The 17,054-nt window shown below is 42.8% G+C and overlaps 2 protein-coding genes across 7 annotated transcripts in view; both read left to right on the top strand.

The window, feature by feature from the left end:
- The window catches only part of LOC137878947 (neural cell adhesion molecule 2-like), a 207,274-nt gene extending 202,673 nt beyond the window's left edge, over positions 1-4,601 (top strand). For all 5 annotated transcript variants that reach the window (XM_068719481.1, XM_068719478.1, XM_068719479.1 and 2 more), the window contains one exon: positions 1,864-4,601. In XM_068719481.1, the coding sequence (XP_068575582.1) occupies positions 1,864-1,978 (115 nt within the window). In that variant the 3' untranslated portion in view covers positions 1,979-4,601. The remainder of the gene's footprint in view (positions 1-1,863) is intronic.
- Positions 4,602-9,113: 4,512 nt separating this feature from the next.
- Positions 9,114-17,054, top strand: part of LOC137878948 (uncharacterized) — a 58,783-nt gene continuing 50,842 nt past the window's right edge. Inside the window, exons 1-2 of one of the 2 annotated variants that reach the window (XM_068719483.1) lie at positions 9,114-9,190; positions 9,722-9,822. The gene's annotated coding sequence lies outside the window, so the exon portion shown is untranslated. The remainder of the gene's footprint in view (positions 9,191-9,721; positions 9,823-17,054) is intronic. The other variant, XM_068719482.1, reaches the window with a different exon arrangement.

Below are 17,054 nucleotides of genomic sequence, written 5' to 3'. Positions count from 1 at the left end.
TTGTTGTGTGTGTCTTTTGTTGTTAAGGCATAGGAGCAAGCTTCTGCTGGGCGACATATTGTCTCAAGACGTCCTTAGCTGGAAACATTTTTTTATTATTATTTCCAAAATGAAATGACAAAAGACAGACAACTTTTCATTCCACGCTGGTGCGTGCACAGTTGATATTTTCACTACGAATGTGTAGGCTTCAGTATTTTAGTGGCTGCAGCAAATACAACTGACTCTTAAATGTCCGAATGCAGTATGAGTGTTACAATACGAATGCCTCGTACCAAGCTCTAGTGAATGTTAGAGATTGTCATTACTTAACATTATGCCACTGTTTTATCCCATTCAGACGTTTGCCCTCTCTCTGTATTAACTGCCATAGGATAAATTAGTTTTTTGTGCCGAATGCAGATAAAAGCTCTCGTACATCATATCACTAGAAAATCATCCTGGTTAGATTTTCATCTTGTGGACACATTATCATCAAGATGAAGCTGTGATGTCCTCCTGCTGAATTACTGGAAACTAGATGGGAGGAACACGCGTCCCTGAGAAGAGGCAGCCAGCCAATCAAATGGATCATGCTTAATAACACACCAATGTATATTTGATCTCTTTTCTTTTTTTCTTTCTTCTTCCCTCAAAATGAATCAAAAGCAAATGGGAGATGTGCCAGCTCTGGGGTGATGTTATTCAGGTCGACACAGGCAGAGAAATGAGAGTGCAGCACTCAAAAGGCAACAGCAGTGAGCCACGCTGAGAGAACAGTGAGAAACCATGACGAACAGGACAAAGGAAAGCCAGTGGTGTTCTGAAAGGGACATTTTGATCAAATGTTGAGGTTTTCTGGTAATTATCACACTAAAAGTTTGAGATCCATATATAGGATCCGTTAAGTCCGAGTGCGGCTCACTTCTAATAAAGCCTCTTTAGAAATGACATTTCTTCACGACAAGATGTGTTTGCCAAATAAGTTTTGAACGACATGTTCCCATTAATAAGGTGTTTTCTGGTGATTTAATGCTGCACATTTTGAAATAACCAGAGATATCCAGACTTTTAGTCTCTAGTCTTGGTCAACGCTGGATCCTACATCTCCCATAATGCAGCTCGGTAGCATATGTCCATGCCTGGTAAATGCCCTTGTCTTTCAAACGCAGAACACCCAGCCAGCCGTGATGAAGGTTACCAAAAGTAAGCTAATCAATAAGGTTACGAGTGATGGACCTGCCCTAATATATAGAAATGAAACAAGCCCTGTACCTGGTGCCTATAGTCAGCATTTACCTTTTCAGTATTTAACCAACACCCCCCAGGGGTCTTTCTTTGCCCAGAGAATCTAGCAAAATGGCTGCCAAGTCATGTTTGGTCGTGACATTTCACGCACGGCGTTGTCCTCAGCCTGCAGGTATCTATGCATCGATGTGGTGTCCAGCCACCCGGCTCAAAGTGAAGCATGAACATGAATGATCTGTTTCTTTAGGTCTGTGTGCAGCCCCGTAGAGGCTTTTATATTTAATATCCCTGCTACCTTTTCACTTCAATTAAATCCAGCTTGATTAATCCCAACGGGGGCAACTCATTCAAGCACCGAAAGGTCTGAAAGGTGTTTACTGGTGGGCTCTAAAGCAAGACCATTAAGCCCACACACTCTCCTGGCACTAATTCAGTACTGATTTAGCTAGCATTTGTTGTATGTGCTTGCTTCATACAGAAACATCCTCTAGGTGGTCACTCACGAGTCTGTGCCTGTTCACATTAATTGTGTGTGTGCTTTGAGTTCCTGTAATTACCCAGCAGTGATGTGCAAAAGTCAAATCATTTTCTGTACTTTTTCTTCTTTCTTTGCTTTTTTTTTTTTTTCCGCCACAGGAAGCTACCGCTGAAGGAAGAAAATGGAAAAGAGTCTCTCAAGCCGGATACGATTGAAATCAAAGTGCACAGCGACAACAGCCTCCACACAAAGCCCGACGTCAGCAAAGCGTAAAGAAGGGTCGCCTCGCCACCAAAAGAACACTCGGATCACGAGACCAAAACCCAGAGAAACCACAGCACTGGAAAATAGTGGAGTAAAATACCATATCTGTTTATAACAATGCCCCAGTGACAGGCAGGTGTACATACAAATAATAGGGAGAAAATAGAGAGAAAGGGTCAACCTTTTAGACGCCCTGAGTGATAAATGTATCATGTTCTTAACATGGCATCAGTGGAAGGCTCTTGTTGATCAATGATTGTATCTTTTTTTTGGTTCATAACTTTTGTTTTACAACCTACATTGGACTTTTCATGCAGTTAAATAATGACGCATCAGTCCCCACTTGGACTGAGGCGTCGTGCTTCAAGCTAGCTGGCTTCAGTGTGGTTGCTTCGGGAGAACGAGAGGCACTCGCTCCCGCTAACATTTCAACGTTGAAAAATTGGAACCAACAGGATTTGGCGATTAATTATTAAGAGGAATTTGATATTTGATGAATAATGCTTTCTGAAGGGCTACTGTGGATCACGGTTTGTGTTGCAGGAAGTATACGGCATAATACCACACATGTGCATTGATGCCATTGTTAGCGAAGCCTTTTCTATCGACTCTGAATATTGTTGACGCTCATTCTCTAACAGTGTGTGCATAAGTATGTTTTATTCATCTGTATTCAAACTGCATATGCTGATGTGCGCTGTGGTGTGCGGCTTGAGTAATGAAAAAAAATAGATGTGTTGAAGTACACAAATGCCCTGAGTGGTGTCACGTAATCGTTGCTACGTAAATGGTGGGACCCAAGGCATGGGAACAGCCGAGTAAAGGTTTGCTGACGAGAAATAAGTCAATATGAGTGTCATGTATGTTTTTAATGTTACGTTTCTTTATTCATCCTGGTCTCAGATCGGCCTCTGATGCATTTTTTTTGTTTTGTTTCTCAAAACCTTGTTTTGTTTCCCAGTCTGATCGCTATTCTCTCTGATGTTGTCATGTGTTGTACATAGGTGAAAAAAAAAGAAAGAATATTTTACAGAGCTTTTATGTAAATATATCCTAAAAGATGTGTCTTTTTTCAAAATGCAAGAGGCTTGGCTTCTTTTGTGAACACTCCTCAGATGAAAAGCTGTTAGGTCTTTTTTTTATGTTTTGTTCTTCTGTTGTGTTTTAGTCCAAAGTTCAGTGATGGTGTAATACTGCTTTTTCTAGTCATTTGCTTTCCCTCAAGAGAATCCATGCCCTAAGGCCATTTCACGGTGTTTCAATGGAGACAGTAATTACGGCATTAGTGTGCCTTCTCTTTTTTTGTCCCCCCCCCCTCACCCTTGTGGCCCAATGCCGCTGCAGCAGTGGAGACCTTCAAATGATTTTTGATCTTGCGCTGCTTTTTTCGCCACAGAATGTGTCCGAAGATTTAAAGAGTTTTTATCGTGGTGCTGTGAATTCTGGGAAATGTACCGTAGTCTTAGGATTGTGGATTGTAGTCGACAGCACTGGACAGAAACAGACGTGTGTAACTACCTAGTGCGACTTTAGAGTGATGGGCTGCAGAAATCTGGTTTTAATGCAGTGTGAGTGTGTGTGTGTGTGTGTGTGTGTGTGTGTGTGTGTGTGTGTGTGTGTGTGTGCATACATGCATGAGTGAGTGAATATTATTGTCATCAGGTTGCATGTATGTCTGTTGAATGTATCTGCACATACTGTACGTCACTCTGCATATGTTTGTGAGTGTGTGCCCATTTAGATATTTCACAATAAGAGTCTCCCAATTTCAAATAACACCTGAAATGTAAGATTCAATATTAAGCTATTCTGCCATTTATTTTGTTATAATGTATTTGTTATTTGCGTCATTATCTATTTATATTAGATAAAAAGTGTAATATTGAGCACACTTCTCGGTCTCATGTTGCAGCTCTGCGAGTCCCACTCAGCAGGTCGTGGTGACCAGTGACCACGTGTGAATGTCTGAGTGCCGTGAGTGTGTTCCTCTTTGAGTCGGCGAGAGCTCTCACCCTGAGCTTCAGAGTCTGATAGGTACAAACTGATTATGTAGTTCTCGACAGTGATATATTCCCCAGGCTGCAGCACTTCACGCATGTGTCTGCGAGCCCCCCCCTCCCCCCCGCCACCATTCCCTCTCATTGGTTTTTATCTCAGACCTCATAGCGCCGGCTTTGTTTTCCCCCAGTGATCTCTTGTACCTGTATTTCTCAAATGGATGGTCCTGCCATGGAGTGGTTCCGCTGCCTGTTACGATGACTGTAAATATGGGAGCACAGTGCCTGGAGGCTATACGATTTGTACATGTTCTTTTGTATTTGAATATGAGTCTAAATACCCAACCTCTGCCCTTCTTATCCTCTCCTTCTCCTCCCCCTCTCGTCCTCTCTGTCTCCTCCTCCTCCATGCCTCTGTCCTTTTTCTGTAGGGGGTAAAACAGGTGTGCTTGAGCTCAGTGTACAGTGTGTGTCCTCTTTGTCCCCATGCTCCCGTGTCCCTTGGACTGTCCCTGCTGAGTGTGCTTTGTGCAGGACGTGGGAACTATTGATGTCTCTCTGTACGTACCTGTGGAACACTTGTGACTCCTGTCATTTGCCGCTGTAAATAAACATGTCCTGGTAGAAGAGAGTGAGACGTTGCCGTTCATTGTTTCATTTCTGCCTTTTCAGTGGCTCTCCAGCTTGTTTTGTGGGTGTGCAGAAGGATCACACAAGACTTTTTGAGCTGCTTTCGAAGGTATTTTTCTTTGTTTTGTTCAAAAGTACCTCAAGATGATGCTTTAACATTTTAGTAGAGTGATGCAGTAGATGAAAAAATTGATATTTGGGAAAATGTGACGCTAAAGCCAGCAGCCACTTAGCTGAGCTTAGCATAAAGATAGATAGATAGATAGATAGTGGTACATTTTGGAGGGAAAATGTTGCTTTTAACTCCCATAAAGGGATGTTTATCTGCTTCCACACACTCAGAATCATTTTATAGGTGTGAACTTTTAAAAGAAAAAGTACAGCCTTGTGTAAAATACAGGTATTGCCATTTTAAGCTCAAAATATGCTTGAATTGTATGACTTTTGTTTTAAAAATGTATTTATTTAAAAGTTTTCAGGCAACAAACAAGTCTACTAATAAGTCCATAGCCATTCACTATGAGGTAATGTAACACTGACCACCTCGGGGAGGAAAGATGTGAACATTTCATTATAATCCTCTGCATTGTAACGGCCGTGCTGTTGTCTGGTGCAGGGACGTGCGGTCAGACATCATGACAAGTAAACAAAAAAATAATGCTAAAATAACATAAATATTAATATGTCTCCACTGATCTGTGCTATAAATGTAATTTCTGTAAGTTTCCAATCATTTCAAGCATTTTTATAATCAAAATCGCTGAATGAGCAGTGAAAAAGCACAGAGGGGCAAACAGTACCTCTGCCTCACTGAAGAGGGCGAGCGAGAGCCCACGGGTCGGGTTTATGCTTGTTCTGTCGCTGCTCTTCTTCTACACTTCTCTTCTTCTTCTATTTTGCTTTGACCGCGAAAATGTAAGATTCTATATCCAAGCTTAAACATGTCTCAAAAAACTAAGAAATATGAACAAATCAACAGCAATTCAACGTCGGACAGGTAAAGTAACATTTTATGTGTTTGTTGTTCTTTTTATACATCCGGGGTTTTGTTACGCACATTATCGAGGAATCTCACGATTTTCGCGGGTGTCGCTCGCGAGCGCTCCGCTTCTGAACCGCTCCCGGTGGAATGAAACATGTACGTGAGTAAAGAATGCTGATATGAAATATGAAAAACAACCAGTAGTCAATGTGCAAGCTGCCAATTTAATGGTGAATTAAGTGACTCTATTGGGTTCATATATTTGTAAATCTGACTTAAGTAGTGTCAGTGCCTCACCAGCCACGAGCCTCACCGCACGTCACTGGTCTGGTGCAACCGCGAGATAAAGGAGACTTCTCCACTTTAATAGCTTTTAATTTTTTTGCTGCCGTTGAAGTCGGCAGAGTTCATGTTTCCAGAGGACTGGGTGCTGTTTTCATCAAGGTCATTTCTGAACCTCCATTACTCCCGTTTTAACTGGTAACCGTGTTGCATCTAAATCTGGCCTCCCTTCCTTGAAACAGTAGAAGCGCTTTAATGATAAAAAACAGAGAGACCGAGAAGCTCCGCTCAAAGGAGGAATTAAAACAATTCTGAATAGCACGGAGGAGCCACAGTGTTCCTTGACAAAGCTGCCCCCTCTTCAGCACTCATTTGAAGTCAGCAGATAACGTTTCTCAGACGTCTCCCTCCCACGAGGGGGGGGAGAAAAGCAGCGGGCTGCCTGTTGGATCCTGGCTGCAAGGGCCTCTGTTAACAAGGGGAACAAACTTCAACATCGTCTCCCACAGCGGCTCAAAGGAAGTCTGCACATCAAACAGTCTCATTTGGATGAAGAGATGCAGAGAGGACGATATTGGCCGCGCTGTGGGGAGGGAGGGGGGCGCTGGGTGTGGATGAGTTAAAGACACCAACGTCATCTCTTCAGTTTGTCACGTGGTAGCCTGACAGGTGATTACTCTCCCCCCCCCCCCCCACAGGAAGCCAGACAAACAACAGAAGTGTCGCCACACACAAACACACACAAAAGCAAACACTGAGTGTATTGAATGCCACTGGAAAGTCCCACACCACGTGAAAAGATAGCGCAGTAAGCCTTCAGGTAATATTCCTCCCCTAATCTTTCCGTTTGCAGAGACTCCCATGATACTGTACCCTGACAGCACCTTAATCCCAACTAGAAGAGAAGTTTGGGAAGTGTGGGTGTATATCTCCCCTCCATTGTTCAAGTTTTCTCTCTCGTACGCTCACAAGCATGCATGCACTTAAATGCCTCCTCGCAAACGCTTGCGCGCAGAATCCCGCGCTTAAATTAAAACTTTTGCCGTCATGCGAGGAAGTGAAGCGCTCCCAAACTCTTCGCCTCATGTGCAAATCCAGCGGGGAGCTTTTTTTGGCAGGTACAAACCCTCTGCTTCCTTAATCTGCTTGATTTCAGAGTCTCCCAGCAGAGGGCCGACTCCTCTGATTTGACAGGAGAGGGGATGGGAGGCGGCAGGTGTGTGTACCGACTAATCCTCATTGAAGAAGTAGGATACAATAAATCTGCCATGGCAGAAAAGTATTTTTGCACCCTTTGTTGCACTTCTGACCACGCCCAGCAGTGATGGAATGTTTCACCTTTTGATATTGAGTCACTCGCAGAGCAGCCAAAGCAGGATTTCTTGACTTTGGAGTTTTTCTGTAACATTAACGGAGGTCTCGCTCACTAAAAACACCGCTTCATAGCAATGCTAGTCGTCAAATCCTCCAGAGGACACCTTTAAAATCAAGGATCCTGAGATTTTATTCACAGTTTTGCTTCAATCCTTGCAAAAAGAGTCACTTTAACAAGTCACTTTGACCGTATATACCTTCCTAACACTATTTGTCCTTGCTTAATAACTAATGTGAGCCTGAAAAAGTTCCCTGAAGGAATTGAAACATCAACAGAAAGAAGGAAATAAGATTTAATTCATTTGGAGTATAAAGTTGAGAAACTTTCCTCACCTGGGTGAAGCTTGTACCACCAGTAACAGCAAAGTAACATTACTTATAAATAACGCAGGTTAGTGCGAGAAGATGGATATTGTTTTTGACAAGTCATATTTTAAACGCCAGTCGCATTGCAGGTAAAGCCGCGTGATGAAGGATGGATGCAAATATTTAAATGACTATGGATGCTGAGAGCAGAACAGCTCCATCAAGATCTGCAAGAAGAGTTGAAAAGGTGAGCGCACTTGGCAACGTGCCTCGTTTTTGGTGCGTTTGACTTTTCAGCAGATTCCCGTAGCCCCCAGCGCTTCTGTCATAAGCATTTCTGTCCGTGAGTTCGGCAAAGAAGCATCACTTAGCATTTCTATGAAAGCCATTACACGCTCACGGCCTCGTTCATTTGGAGCTACAGCTGAATGTGCCATAACACGACTTGTCCCGCGTTCACATCTGTCAAACTCAACATGACCCTATTAACTGGCACAAAGAGGAGTGACTGAGAATTCCTAATATCTTCAAGAACTTGCTGACTTATGTGTTATGAATTCAAGATGAGGTCATTTGGGAGCATCTTAAATTGGCTCTGGGAGCAGCGCATGCAGGAAACACTGTGCTCTAACAACAGGGAGAAGAAGTGCAAACATAAATAGGGGAGGAATGAAAAGAAAGCTGCATCACCTCTATTTTTCTTATTAAAAGCAACTAAACATCAAGCAATAAAGCAGTCCTCATGCTGTCCCAACAAGCAAGCTCTGGAGGGAACTGAGACACAATCCAGATGACAAATGAGAGCTTTATGGCTGTTCACACTGCAGGCTCAGCGTTCAAGGACACACCGGGAGGATTTTCCAAGGGAATAGGCCCAAATGACTTCAGGTTGTAACTCTTTCAAAGTGATGCAGCGCCTTAAAAGACAAACACACAAGGTGTGTTGAGGCCTTTTGATATTCAGTGCAGACGCGGATAAATATATTAGGATGGAAATCTTGAAGCTTACGCTGGTCACTTTATCTCTCTGTGCTGTGATTCAGGGCTCTTTCATTATGAAGTTCAGAGCTACAGGAGAGTAATTGAGTATGTGCACATACAGCTGAGCTGTGAAATACCTTTTTGTGCTGGATGAAAGGACACTTTCTCATGCAACAGAGACATTTCAGTGCACCAGTTGGATTTCTTTTCCTCGCTGGAATCAAATCACAGTGAATGGATTTTATGCAAAAATGAAATGCTGCGCTATTATTTTTGCATATGAATGCAACCTGTGATAAATGTTTAAATCAAATTGTGCTGCAGGTATGGTTTGTGAGAAATCAAGATAACCTCCCGTCTCTTGCCTACGGTTCATATTAAGTGTGTAAAAAATAAAGAGTAACGTTAGACATCATCAATTAGTGCATTCATTTATAATCAAATGTTTTAATGACTTAAAAAGATATTGTGATATGACTTGTTAACTTGTTGTCAAGAGTCACTATTGTTTTAAGGTGAATTTGATTCATTGTGTAACATATGGTGGAGCACTGTGCTAACGATGCCCCATCTTAACATCCTCTTTCGACAGGAAGTACTTCAACTTCCAGGAAGCAAGCTGCTGTTGACCCTCTGTTGCAGTGTGACTCCAAAAAACAGCTTTCTGTGGTAAATTGAATTCATTCATTCAGTCTTGTATTCTTCCAGCTCGAGGTGTCTTGTGACACCTGGGTGTTGGCTTTGACTCTGGGCTTGTAGCTTGTAGCTTGCTAGCTAACAGGGCGCTAGCAGCAGATAAAAGAGCAGCATGCTGCTGCAGGCTGCTCACTTCACCACAGATTCATGTACCAACAGGAGCTTAGTTGGACACTTAGTCGCCCTGAATTTGAAAGTCAGCCAGGTTTCCTCGACTCTGAATTCCCAAAGTCCTTTCAGAGTTGTTTGAAAGTGAATTAAGCACAAAGCTTGATTAAAGACAGTAATATCAGCTAATCATGCTAATTCAGTGCTTTTAGGATTAATGAGCACGTCGCTCTCCAGTGGAAACCATGTGTGTCTAAAATGTCTATTTTTCCGGGAGTAAAAAAACAGCCTTGATAATTGATGATTAGGCTTAGTGACAGTGTTTGTGAGATAATCCCATGTGCTCAGATTTGATAAAAGGAAAGACTTTATTAATAGTTTGAAGATGTCTTCCAGGAGAAGCCATGCCGGAGCCAGAACCAAACCAGATCCATCCCTGACAGCAGAGATGCTCTCATCCCGTTAAACCACAACACGCTGACCTCAGGGACCCGGAGGTAGGACTCACCTCACTCTGCATCACAGTATCACTTCCATCTTCTACAAACTGGCTTCCTATGCGGGAGAGGTGTTTACTATGTTTTCACCAGTTTTCACTGTTAATTAGTCAATGTTGACCGTAATATAATTTTGGGGGAATCCAATGCAATTACATCTGATAGAACAGTGTCCCTCTATTTACGTGATTTAGTTTTCGGTGGGTCTGTCAGTCAACCATTTTGGTCTAATCTAAAAAATCTCAATAGCTATTAGATATACCGGCAATATTGCCCTTTTTATATTCATGCCAATTGAATTATCGCCACAAATTACAGCTATCCATGATGCACTAAATCTGACTTTTCCTGTAGCGCTACCATCAGTGGGACGTTTGTGGTTTTGAGTGAAATGTCGCAGCAACTAAGGGTTGAGTGGATTGCAATCAATATTGCTACAAACACAGATGGTATTCGGGTCCCCTTCATGACGTCTCCTGATCACTTTTGTGATCCAGTAGTTTTATATTCAGCATCTTCACCACGTCAAAACTTTTCATTTGCCCATTACTTTGGTTTATGACCCGGAAAACTGAAGACATTCCCGTCAGCTGTACTTTGTGTTTGGTGCTAATTGGCACATGTTGGCATGGTAACACAACTCAACGCCGTTGGGGTCGCTGTAGAAGTACCGACTACCAGAAGTTCTACTTACCTGATGGCTTTGCTTCAATTTTTGAATAATACTCTCTTTTCATTCAGCGATAAATATCTGAAGATAATATATATATGTATATGTATATATATCTATATGTATATTCCACAATTTTCTTTATTTCCCATGCGGTGTCTCATATCAGCGCCTAAGCTTCTCCATCACATTCAAACGTTTCCCAGCTAGCAAACCAGTGAACGCAATGGCTTCCTCAATCTGCTGGGGGATCGTAGTTTAATGTAACCGGCCCGACTGCGAGCGATTTAAAATCACAAGAGAAGTCCTCTGCTCAAGTCGTTCAATTTGCATTAATGTCTTATACATTTCACTGATGTTCCTATTAGAAGCGACAATGTGCGAGAAGCAGGTTTAGTGTTTTGCTCAAGAGCACTTCACACCCGTCCGATGTTTGGGGGATTTGACATGTGAGCTTCCAATTATGATGCTATCTCTTTTGGCGCTAAGCCATCCAGCTCAGCGTACATTTTGGCCACATATCAGGAGAGCATGTGCTGCAGTGTCCCTTAAAGCCTATATAGATTATTACATTTGCAGAAAGCACCGTGCATAACTGAGCAGAGCCTCAGGATGAAATCCTCACTAATAATTGAGTGCATGGCAGGCTAAATGTCAAGCTATTTGCAAGCCATTCGTGAGCTGTGGTATTCTTCTCTATTAGCCTAATGTGCCAGAGTTACTCATCTCGGCTTTGTGCAAATTCATATTGGATTTTTATTAAAACTCAAACCAACGGTAATAGTTGTCCCTCTGGGGTAGCTTTAAAAATCAATTCGCTAAACAGCACAAAATTACCCCCATAATTGTCTCCTTGGACCGCATTACCCAGCGAAGGTGATTCTCATCCGAGTGTGAGTAAACTTTGCCTCATTGTCCGAGACGTTCCCTCACTTTTGACTCCCTCATTACTGCAACAACCCGAACAGACGAACGGGATCCAGTGCACTCCGACGACACGGAGATCACAACGCAGATCCTGCCCGTCAAATGGCCCTGTGGCGATTCCTGCTGCTAATGAAGTGAAATATTCTGCCGTACGAATCCGAAATAGAGCTGTGTATTTGGACACATGAATATGAACACAATCAGCTAGACTTGGCTCATTAATGAGGCAGGGAGAGCAACCAGCAGACAGGATTAATTAATTACAGAGTGACATTTATGGATAATAACCTTCTGGTGGATATCACGGCTAATGAATATGCATAAGACTATCAAAGGGAAGCATCCAGCCAAGATGAAATATCTATATTCAGATCCACGATAGGGTTACTGCCGCGTCGTCTGAATCAGCAGCGTGCCATGATTTCAGAGTGTGTGATGGGTTCAATGTGGTGAAACAACGTCACTGGCCTCCAGTCGGAGAGCGCTGTAACTTGGGGGTCGGAGAAATGTAGACGTTTACATAAGACGGCTCCAGAGGTGAGCCTTTGCTAGCAGAGTGTAGCTTGTGGTGAATAGTCAGGAGTTATAGCTGCAGCTGTGCAAAGATCACATTTTAAACCGAATCTAACCTGAAGCTGTGTGTGTGTGTGTGTGTGTGTGTGTGTGTGTGTGTGTGTGTGTGTGTGTGTGTGTGTGTGTGTGTGTGTGTGTGTGTGTGTGTGTGTGTGTGTGTGTGTGTGTGTAGGAGCAGTTTTTGGATCATGCATGAAGGTTTCATAGATTTCTTGCTTGGTGGGTGAGAATAGCCAGAAAAGCGTGCCGGCTTGCACACTACATAATAGACTGTGTGAACGGGACGGAGTCACTGTGACGTCATCCATTGGTTTGTGGCCGCTTCGAAGCCTCGGGTTTGGCATTTTGGCCGTCACCGTCTTTGTCTTTGGTCGTCTAAATAAGACATTTGAAAGCGACTAAAATGTTACAATTAACTTTCACGAAGTGAAAACACGCTGTGAAAGGGTTCAAGTTGAAAGACAAAAACACAGACAACTCCCGGACCAGACTACACCGTGGCAGAGACCTGTCAATCACAAGGTAGCCCCGCCCTAAAGCACACCCTGCTTTATTGTCTATTTGACTCTAAACATTGAAGAAGACTTGAAACTAGAGATTGAGACCATAAACTCATGTTTACAATGTTTACCGAGGGAATAAATCAAGAAGTAGAGTCATTTTAGACTAGACTTCTATACAACCAGAGGAGTCGCCCCCTGCTGGTCAGTGCAGAGAAGACAACGTTAAGGCACCTCAGCATTGGTTTCACTTTTCAGAAGCAGCCTGAGGAGAACATCCTTGTATTTCTGGCATAATGTATTTGACAAACTATTTCTGTGGAAATACTGAATCTTCAAAAAAAAAACAGTCTCCCTTATTGCTGCGAGGCAACAACAGGTTGAAAATGTTGAAGCACTCCAACTTTTAGTAACTTTTGGAGCCGAGATTGAATTAGTTTAACAACATTAAAGGTTCGAGTTCATTACGTGAACCAGATAACAGCACTTCCACTAATGCATTTCTGCCAATGTACAACACATAATTAACCATCACAGAGAGGCAGCACCTTGTCAGTGCAGCAGATGGGCGATAAGAGCGTGAAAGTATTAGTTGGGAGCTGCTGTGCTTATCATTGCTTGTCAGACACTTCATCTAGCATTGGTCTTAATTGAATTCCCTGGCTGAGCATGGATGTGATACCCCGGTAGGTCAAACTAATCAAGTAGTCATAATCAATAGGATTATACAATACGACTGTTAAAGAACATATAAAGGTCCCAGTTTAAGAATACTCATTGTTCTGGAGGTCAGGTTAATGAATGTCCCCGCCTCATCACTGTGGGATCTTTTACTTTAACGTCCGCACTCTTAATCCGCCTGGACGCTAAATTTAAAAAGTGAAGCGAAGGGACAGAACCCTTTCAGTGTCCACACCAATGACCTTCTGCAAATGGTGATTGATACCGCTCCCCTTATCTCATTGTCTCTTTCCTCTGCTGTATCAATCACTTACATGGAATAATAAGAAAAGATGTGCTTTGAGTCGGATGGAGGTTAAACAGAGGAATATGCATCAAAGTGTCCAAAACCAAAAACGCATTTCTCTCTTCTTGTGAGATCATGCACGTTTACTGGTGAGCTGCAGAAGAAGAACGCGTCCGTGTGATTTAACTTCACGGCGGTTTAACTGGCAATAGATTAAGTTGTGTATTTCACAATGAACGTTCTAGGCAAGTATGCAGGAATAAATCAAAGTGCAGGTTCACAAACAAACCATCACAGCCAGCAAATTCCCTCAAAGTTTTCTAGAAATTGGAATGTGCAAGGCAGTACCCGACTATCTATGAATACTTGTGAAAGAATAGGGTCAGCGCCTGCCTTTTGGATCAGCTCCAGTCCTCCTCAGCCGTGTGCAGTGGGAGATTGGATCATTTCTTCAAAGGGAAAAGGCTTCCAGTTCTTTGAGAGATGAAGGAATTGGAAATCTGCTCTACGCCGTGTGCTCCACAACATCCTGTGAAGGTTCAGTGATATTTTGATGTGAGGATCAGGGAGGCTGTGGACGGCTTTTCGCTTTATCCTGCTATTCATGAAACCTGGTTTATTTTTTATTTCTACAAATGTCCCGATGTAGAGAGAAAGAAGAGAAATGACTCCTGCGGCAGGTTATGCTTTCTGACACATTGGTCAGAGATGCATGAGGCTGGACGGCTGCTCTGTCTAGTTATGGACAGATCGTAGCTGGAAATGCGCTGATATTATACAGATTTCAGTGTGTGCAATGTTTTCTTGCAAATGTAGTGAAAGATCTGAATAGAATAGAATAACATTGCACATAAAGGATAAATATGCACTTCTAGAATCAAAAAGAGACAAGTGTTCATTAGAAGAAAATGATCAAAAGAGATGGTCCCGTATTACTCAGCTCCTCTCCACTCCTCTTTAAATTACCCAATCAGGGATGTTCTTTGAACAATAAGACAGACCTGAAGCAGGATCAGCATTAGAAAAGTCACTATTAAATGTGAATGTTGAACATTCATGATTGAAATATGTTTTTTTTTTTTTTTTATCACACTCAAAGGAGCTAGGATGAATGGAATGTAAGAACGGCAGAATTTGACCGTGGCTCTGAAATAGAGGATTATAATGGACCTTTTGAGTGCAGGTGCTTCCAGTTCAATTTCACTGGTTCAGCTATTAACAACTCAGGGTCTGTGTCTTCGGTTGCTTGTGTCCAGTTGGCAATGTTGCTTTGTGTGTGTGACCGGTAGGAATGTTGACCAAAACTAGAAATAAAACCAGAAAATACAACAACATCAAAAAGCAGAATTGATGGTTTTAATTACACTAACTTTTTAAATGAGTGTGAAATGTTTCGTGTGTCAGTTTCCTTCTCTTTGCTCAGCTTGTAGCTGACATACACAGTGAGTTAGCTGCTGTGACATGGTGGTCCTTTGGACCAGCATTGCTTCAAAGTGAAGATCCCTTTTCATGTGGCGCAGCTTTAAGAACTGTCCGCCTTCTTATTCTGAAACACACATTTTCGTTGGACGCTTATGAAACAACGCTAATAGCAAATAGCAAACGAACTAGATGCAGATGATGCTTAACCTGTTATTGGACGTGTTATTGCTATTGATTCAGTCCCATTATCCCATCAACATAACAAACTGCCCCCAAGTGTTATCTCATTATGCGGCGCACATCAAGCCAGCCCAACTGGCATTTGTTACGTATCATTGCCATATCCGTCCCTTTTGGGGTCTGTCAGTCGTGTCGTTTAGTACATATCGGTTTCCGTGGACGTCCCCCGGAGTCGACACCTACAGCCGACCCGTCCGCCTGGCGAGAAGGATGAAGCCTGTCACCTCTCAGTGTGCGCCGAAGGTGAAATGACATTCGAGCGCCCGTATGTGAGCGCGCTCTCCACTCACGCGCTGCTGTCAGGAGTGATCACTGTTATTTCAGCCTCCCGTCCAAAGAGGGGTTCCGGTGGCTCGGTCCCCTTTCGCTGCGTTAAGGGAGTTGAGCTGGGAGCCCTGCATTTGGCCTCGCTCTGCAAATCTGATTAGAGGGGGCAGTAATAGCAGGTTGTGTGGGAGAAAGCACTATCGTGTATGAGGAGAGGACGGAGCAAACATGGCTCCCCTCCACCACCACCCCGCCGTTACCCTCTCCCTGCTCGCTCTTCAAAACAACATGGAAGTGTATTATAGAGTATCAGGCTGTCACCTTGGGCTGTGATGGGAAATAGAATGGACTACTCAATAGACCGCTAAATTAACTTACTTTAATTTTAGAGACCGTGCAGCGCACAAAGGCAGAAAGACACGCACACACATCCATTACTAAATATGTTTTATGGATCCTGCTTTAGAGTGAGATGTCCACCCTCTGAAGAGGTGACGAGGGCTATTTGGGAATGATCGCTGATGCACTAGATGTGGCTGTTTGTCTCTGAATAACCATGCATCCTGCAGGTGCAGCTAACTCGGTAGAGGTGATGCCTGTCTTTGTTTGGTCCGTTTCTCCTCAATTACAGGAGTCTTCCTTCAGACTAGTGGACATAAATCCTGTGTGTTTATTTTAATACTTTGTTTATTTGCGTGTGTAGATGTTTCCAAAATGAATTGTCTTATTGTAGTAATAAACTGGGGACGTTTCATGGTTATTTTTACCAACAATAATGAATTATTAATAGACATTTTACATTTTTTTTAATAATTGCAAAATTACATTTGAAGGAAAATTCAATAATTGCATTCAGATTTGCCTATAGTCTTGTGTTTGTGATGTGGGCTGCAGTCAAAGATGGGACTGACTGTAGTTTCATTATCATGTAAATATGTTTCTGCTATTAAGTTTCATGTCGTTTTAGTTTGTGTTTTTTTAATTATAGCGCGCCTATCTGGTCAATTATAATTGTTTTGATTGACACAATGTCCCCGTAACTTTTGCAGCTCACTGATACGGTGAGAACTGTGACGCAGTTAGAAGCCGCGTGTTTTCCAGAGCTGCAGTGTGTGGATCTGTTCTACCTCCACCAATTAATTTCAGAGAGACTCTCTCTCGAGGTGATATTACACCGGTGGTATTTCTAACACGTCTTGAAAACCAAACGTACGACCGAGAATTCAGTGGAAATAATGGCAGATGAGTCACTGACTCATAACACAAGGAGGGATATTGGAGACAGCGGTATAGCTCACTTTTTATACAGTCGATGATTAAATCCACCCTCTTAACTTTACACTTTAGGCTCCTCATCCTCCTTACTCCGTCTATGTAAGTTATCTTTAAGTCGTGCTGCGTGGAAATCTGAGGCTCACTCTGCAGGTGGACGAGCTTAGCTCCAAACTCCTGCTCGTGTCGTTTTTAGGGATTTGCATGCCTGTTAAAGGCTGTGCTCTACTCCTGATACCCTTTATGAAAACTGACAGTAACGCTGAATGTTCACCCCCGTTCATTGTTTTGAACACGCTTCTGTTAAAGTGTTGAAGCCGTGAAGCGGCGTCCCTTTGCTGTTAGGACTGTGTGCAGCCCCACAGAGCGCCATGATAGCTCAACATTTCGGGAA

Source organism: Cebidichthys violaceus, unplaced genomic scaffold (genome assembly GCF_023349555.1).
Source record: "Cebidichthys violaceus isolate CVI_PGR_0920_01 unplaced genomic scaffold, fCebVio1.0.p SCAF_24, whole genome shotgun sequence".
Taxonomy (NCBI): domain Eukaryota; kingdom Metazoa; phylum Chordata; class Actinopteri; order Perciformes; family Stichaeidae; genus Cebidichthys; species Cebidichthys violaceus.
The sequence above is the reverse complement of the archived record's forward strand: the minus strand, read 5'-3'. Positions and strand labels throughout refer to the sequence as shown.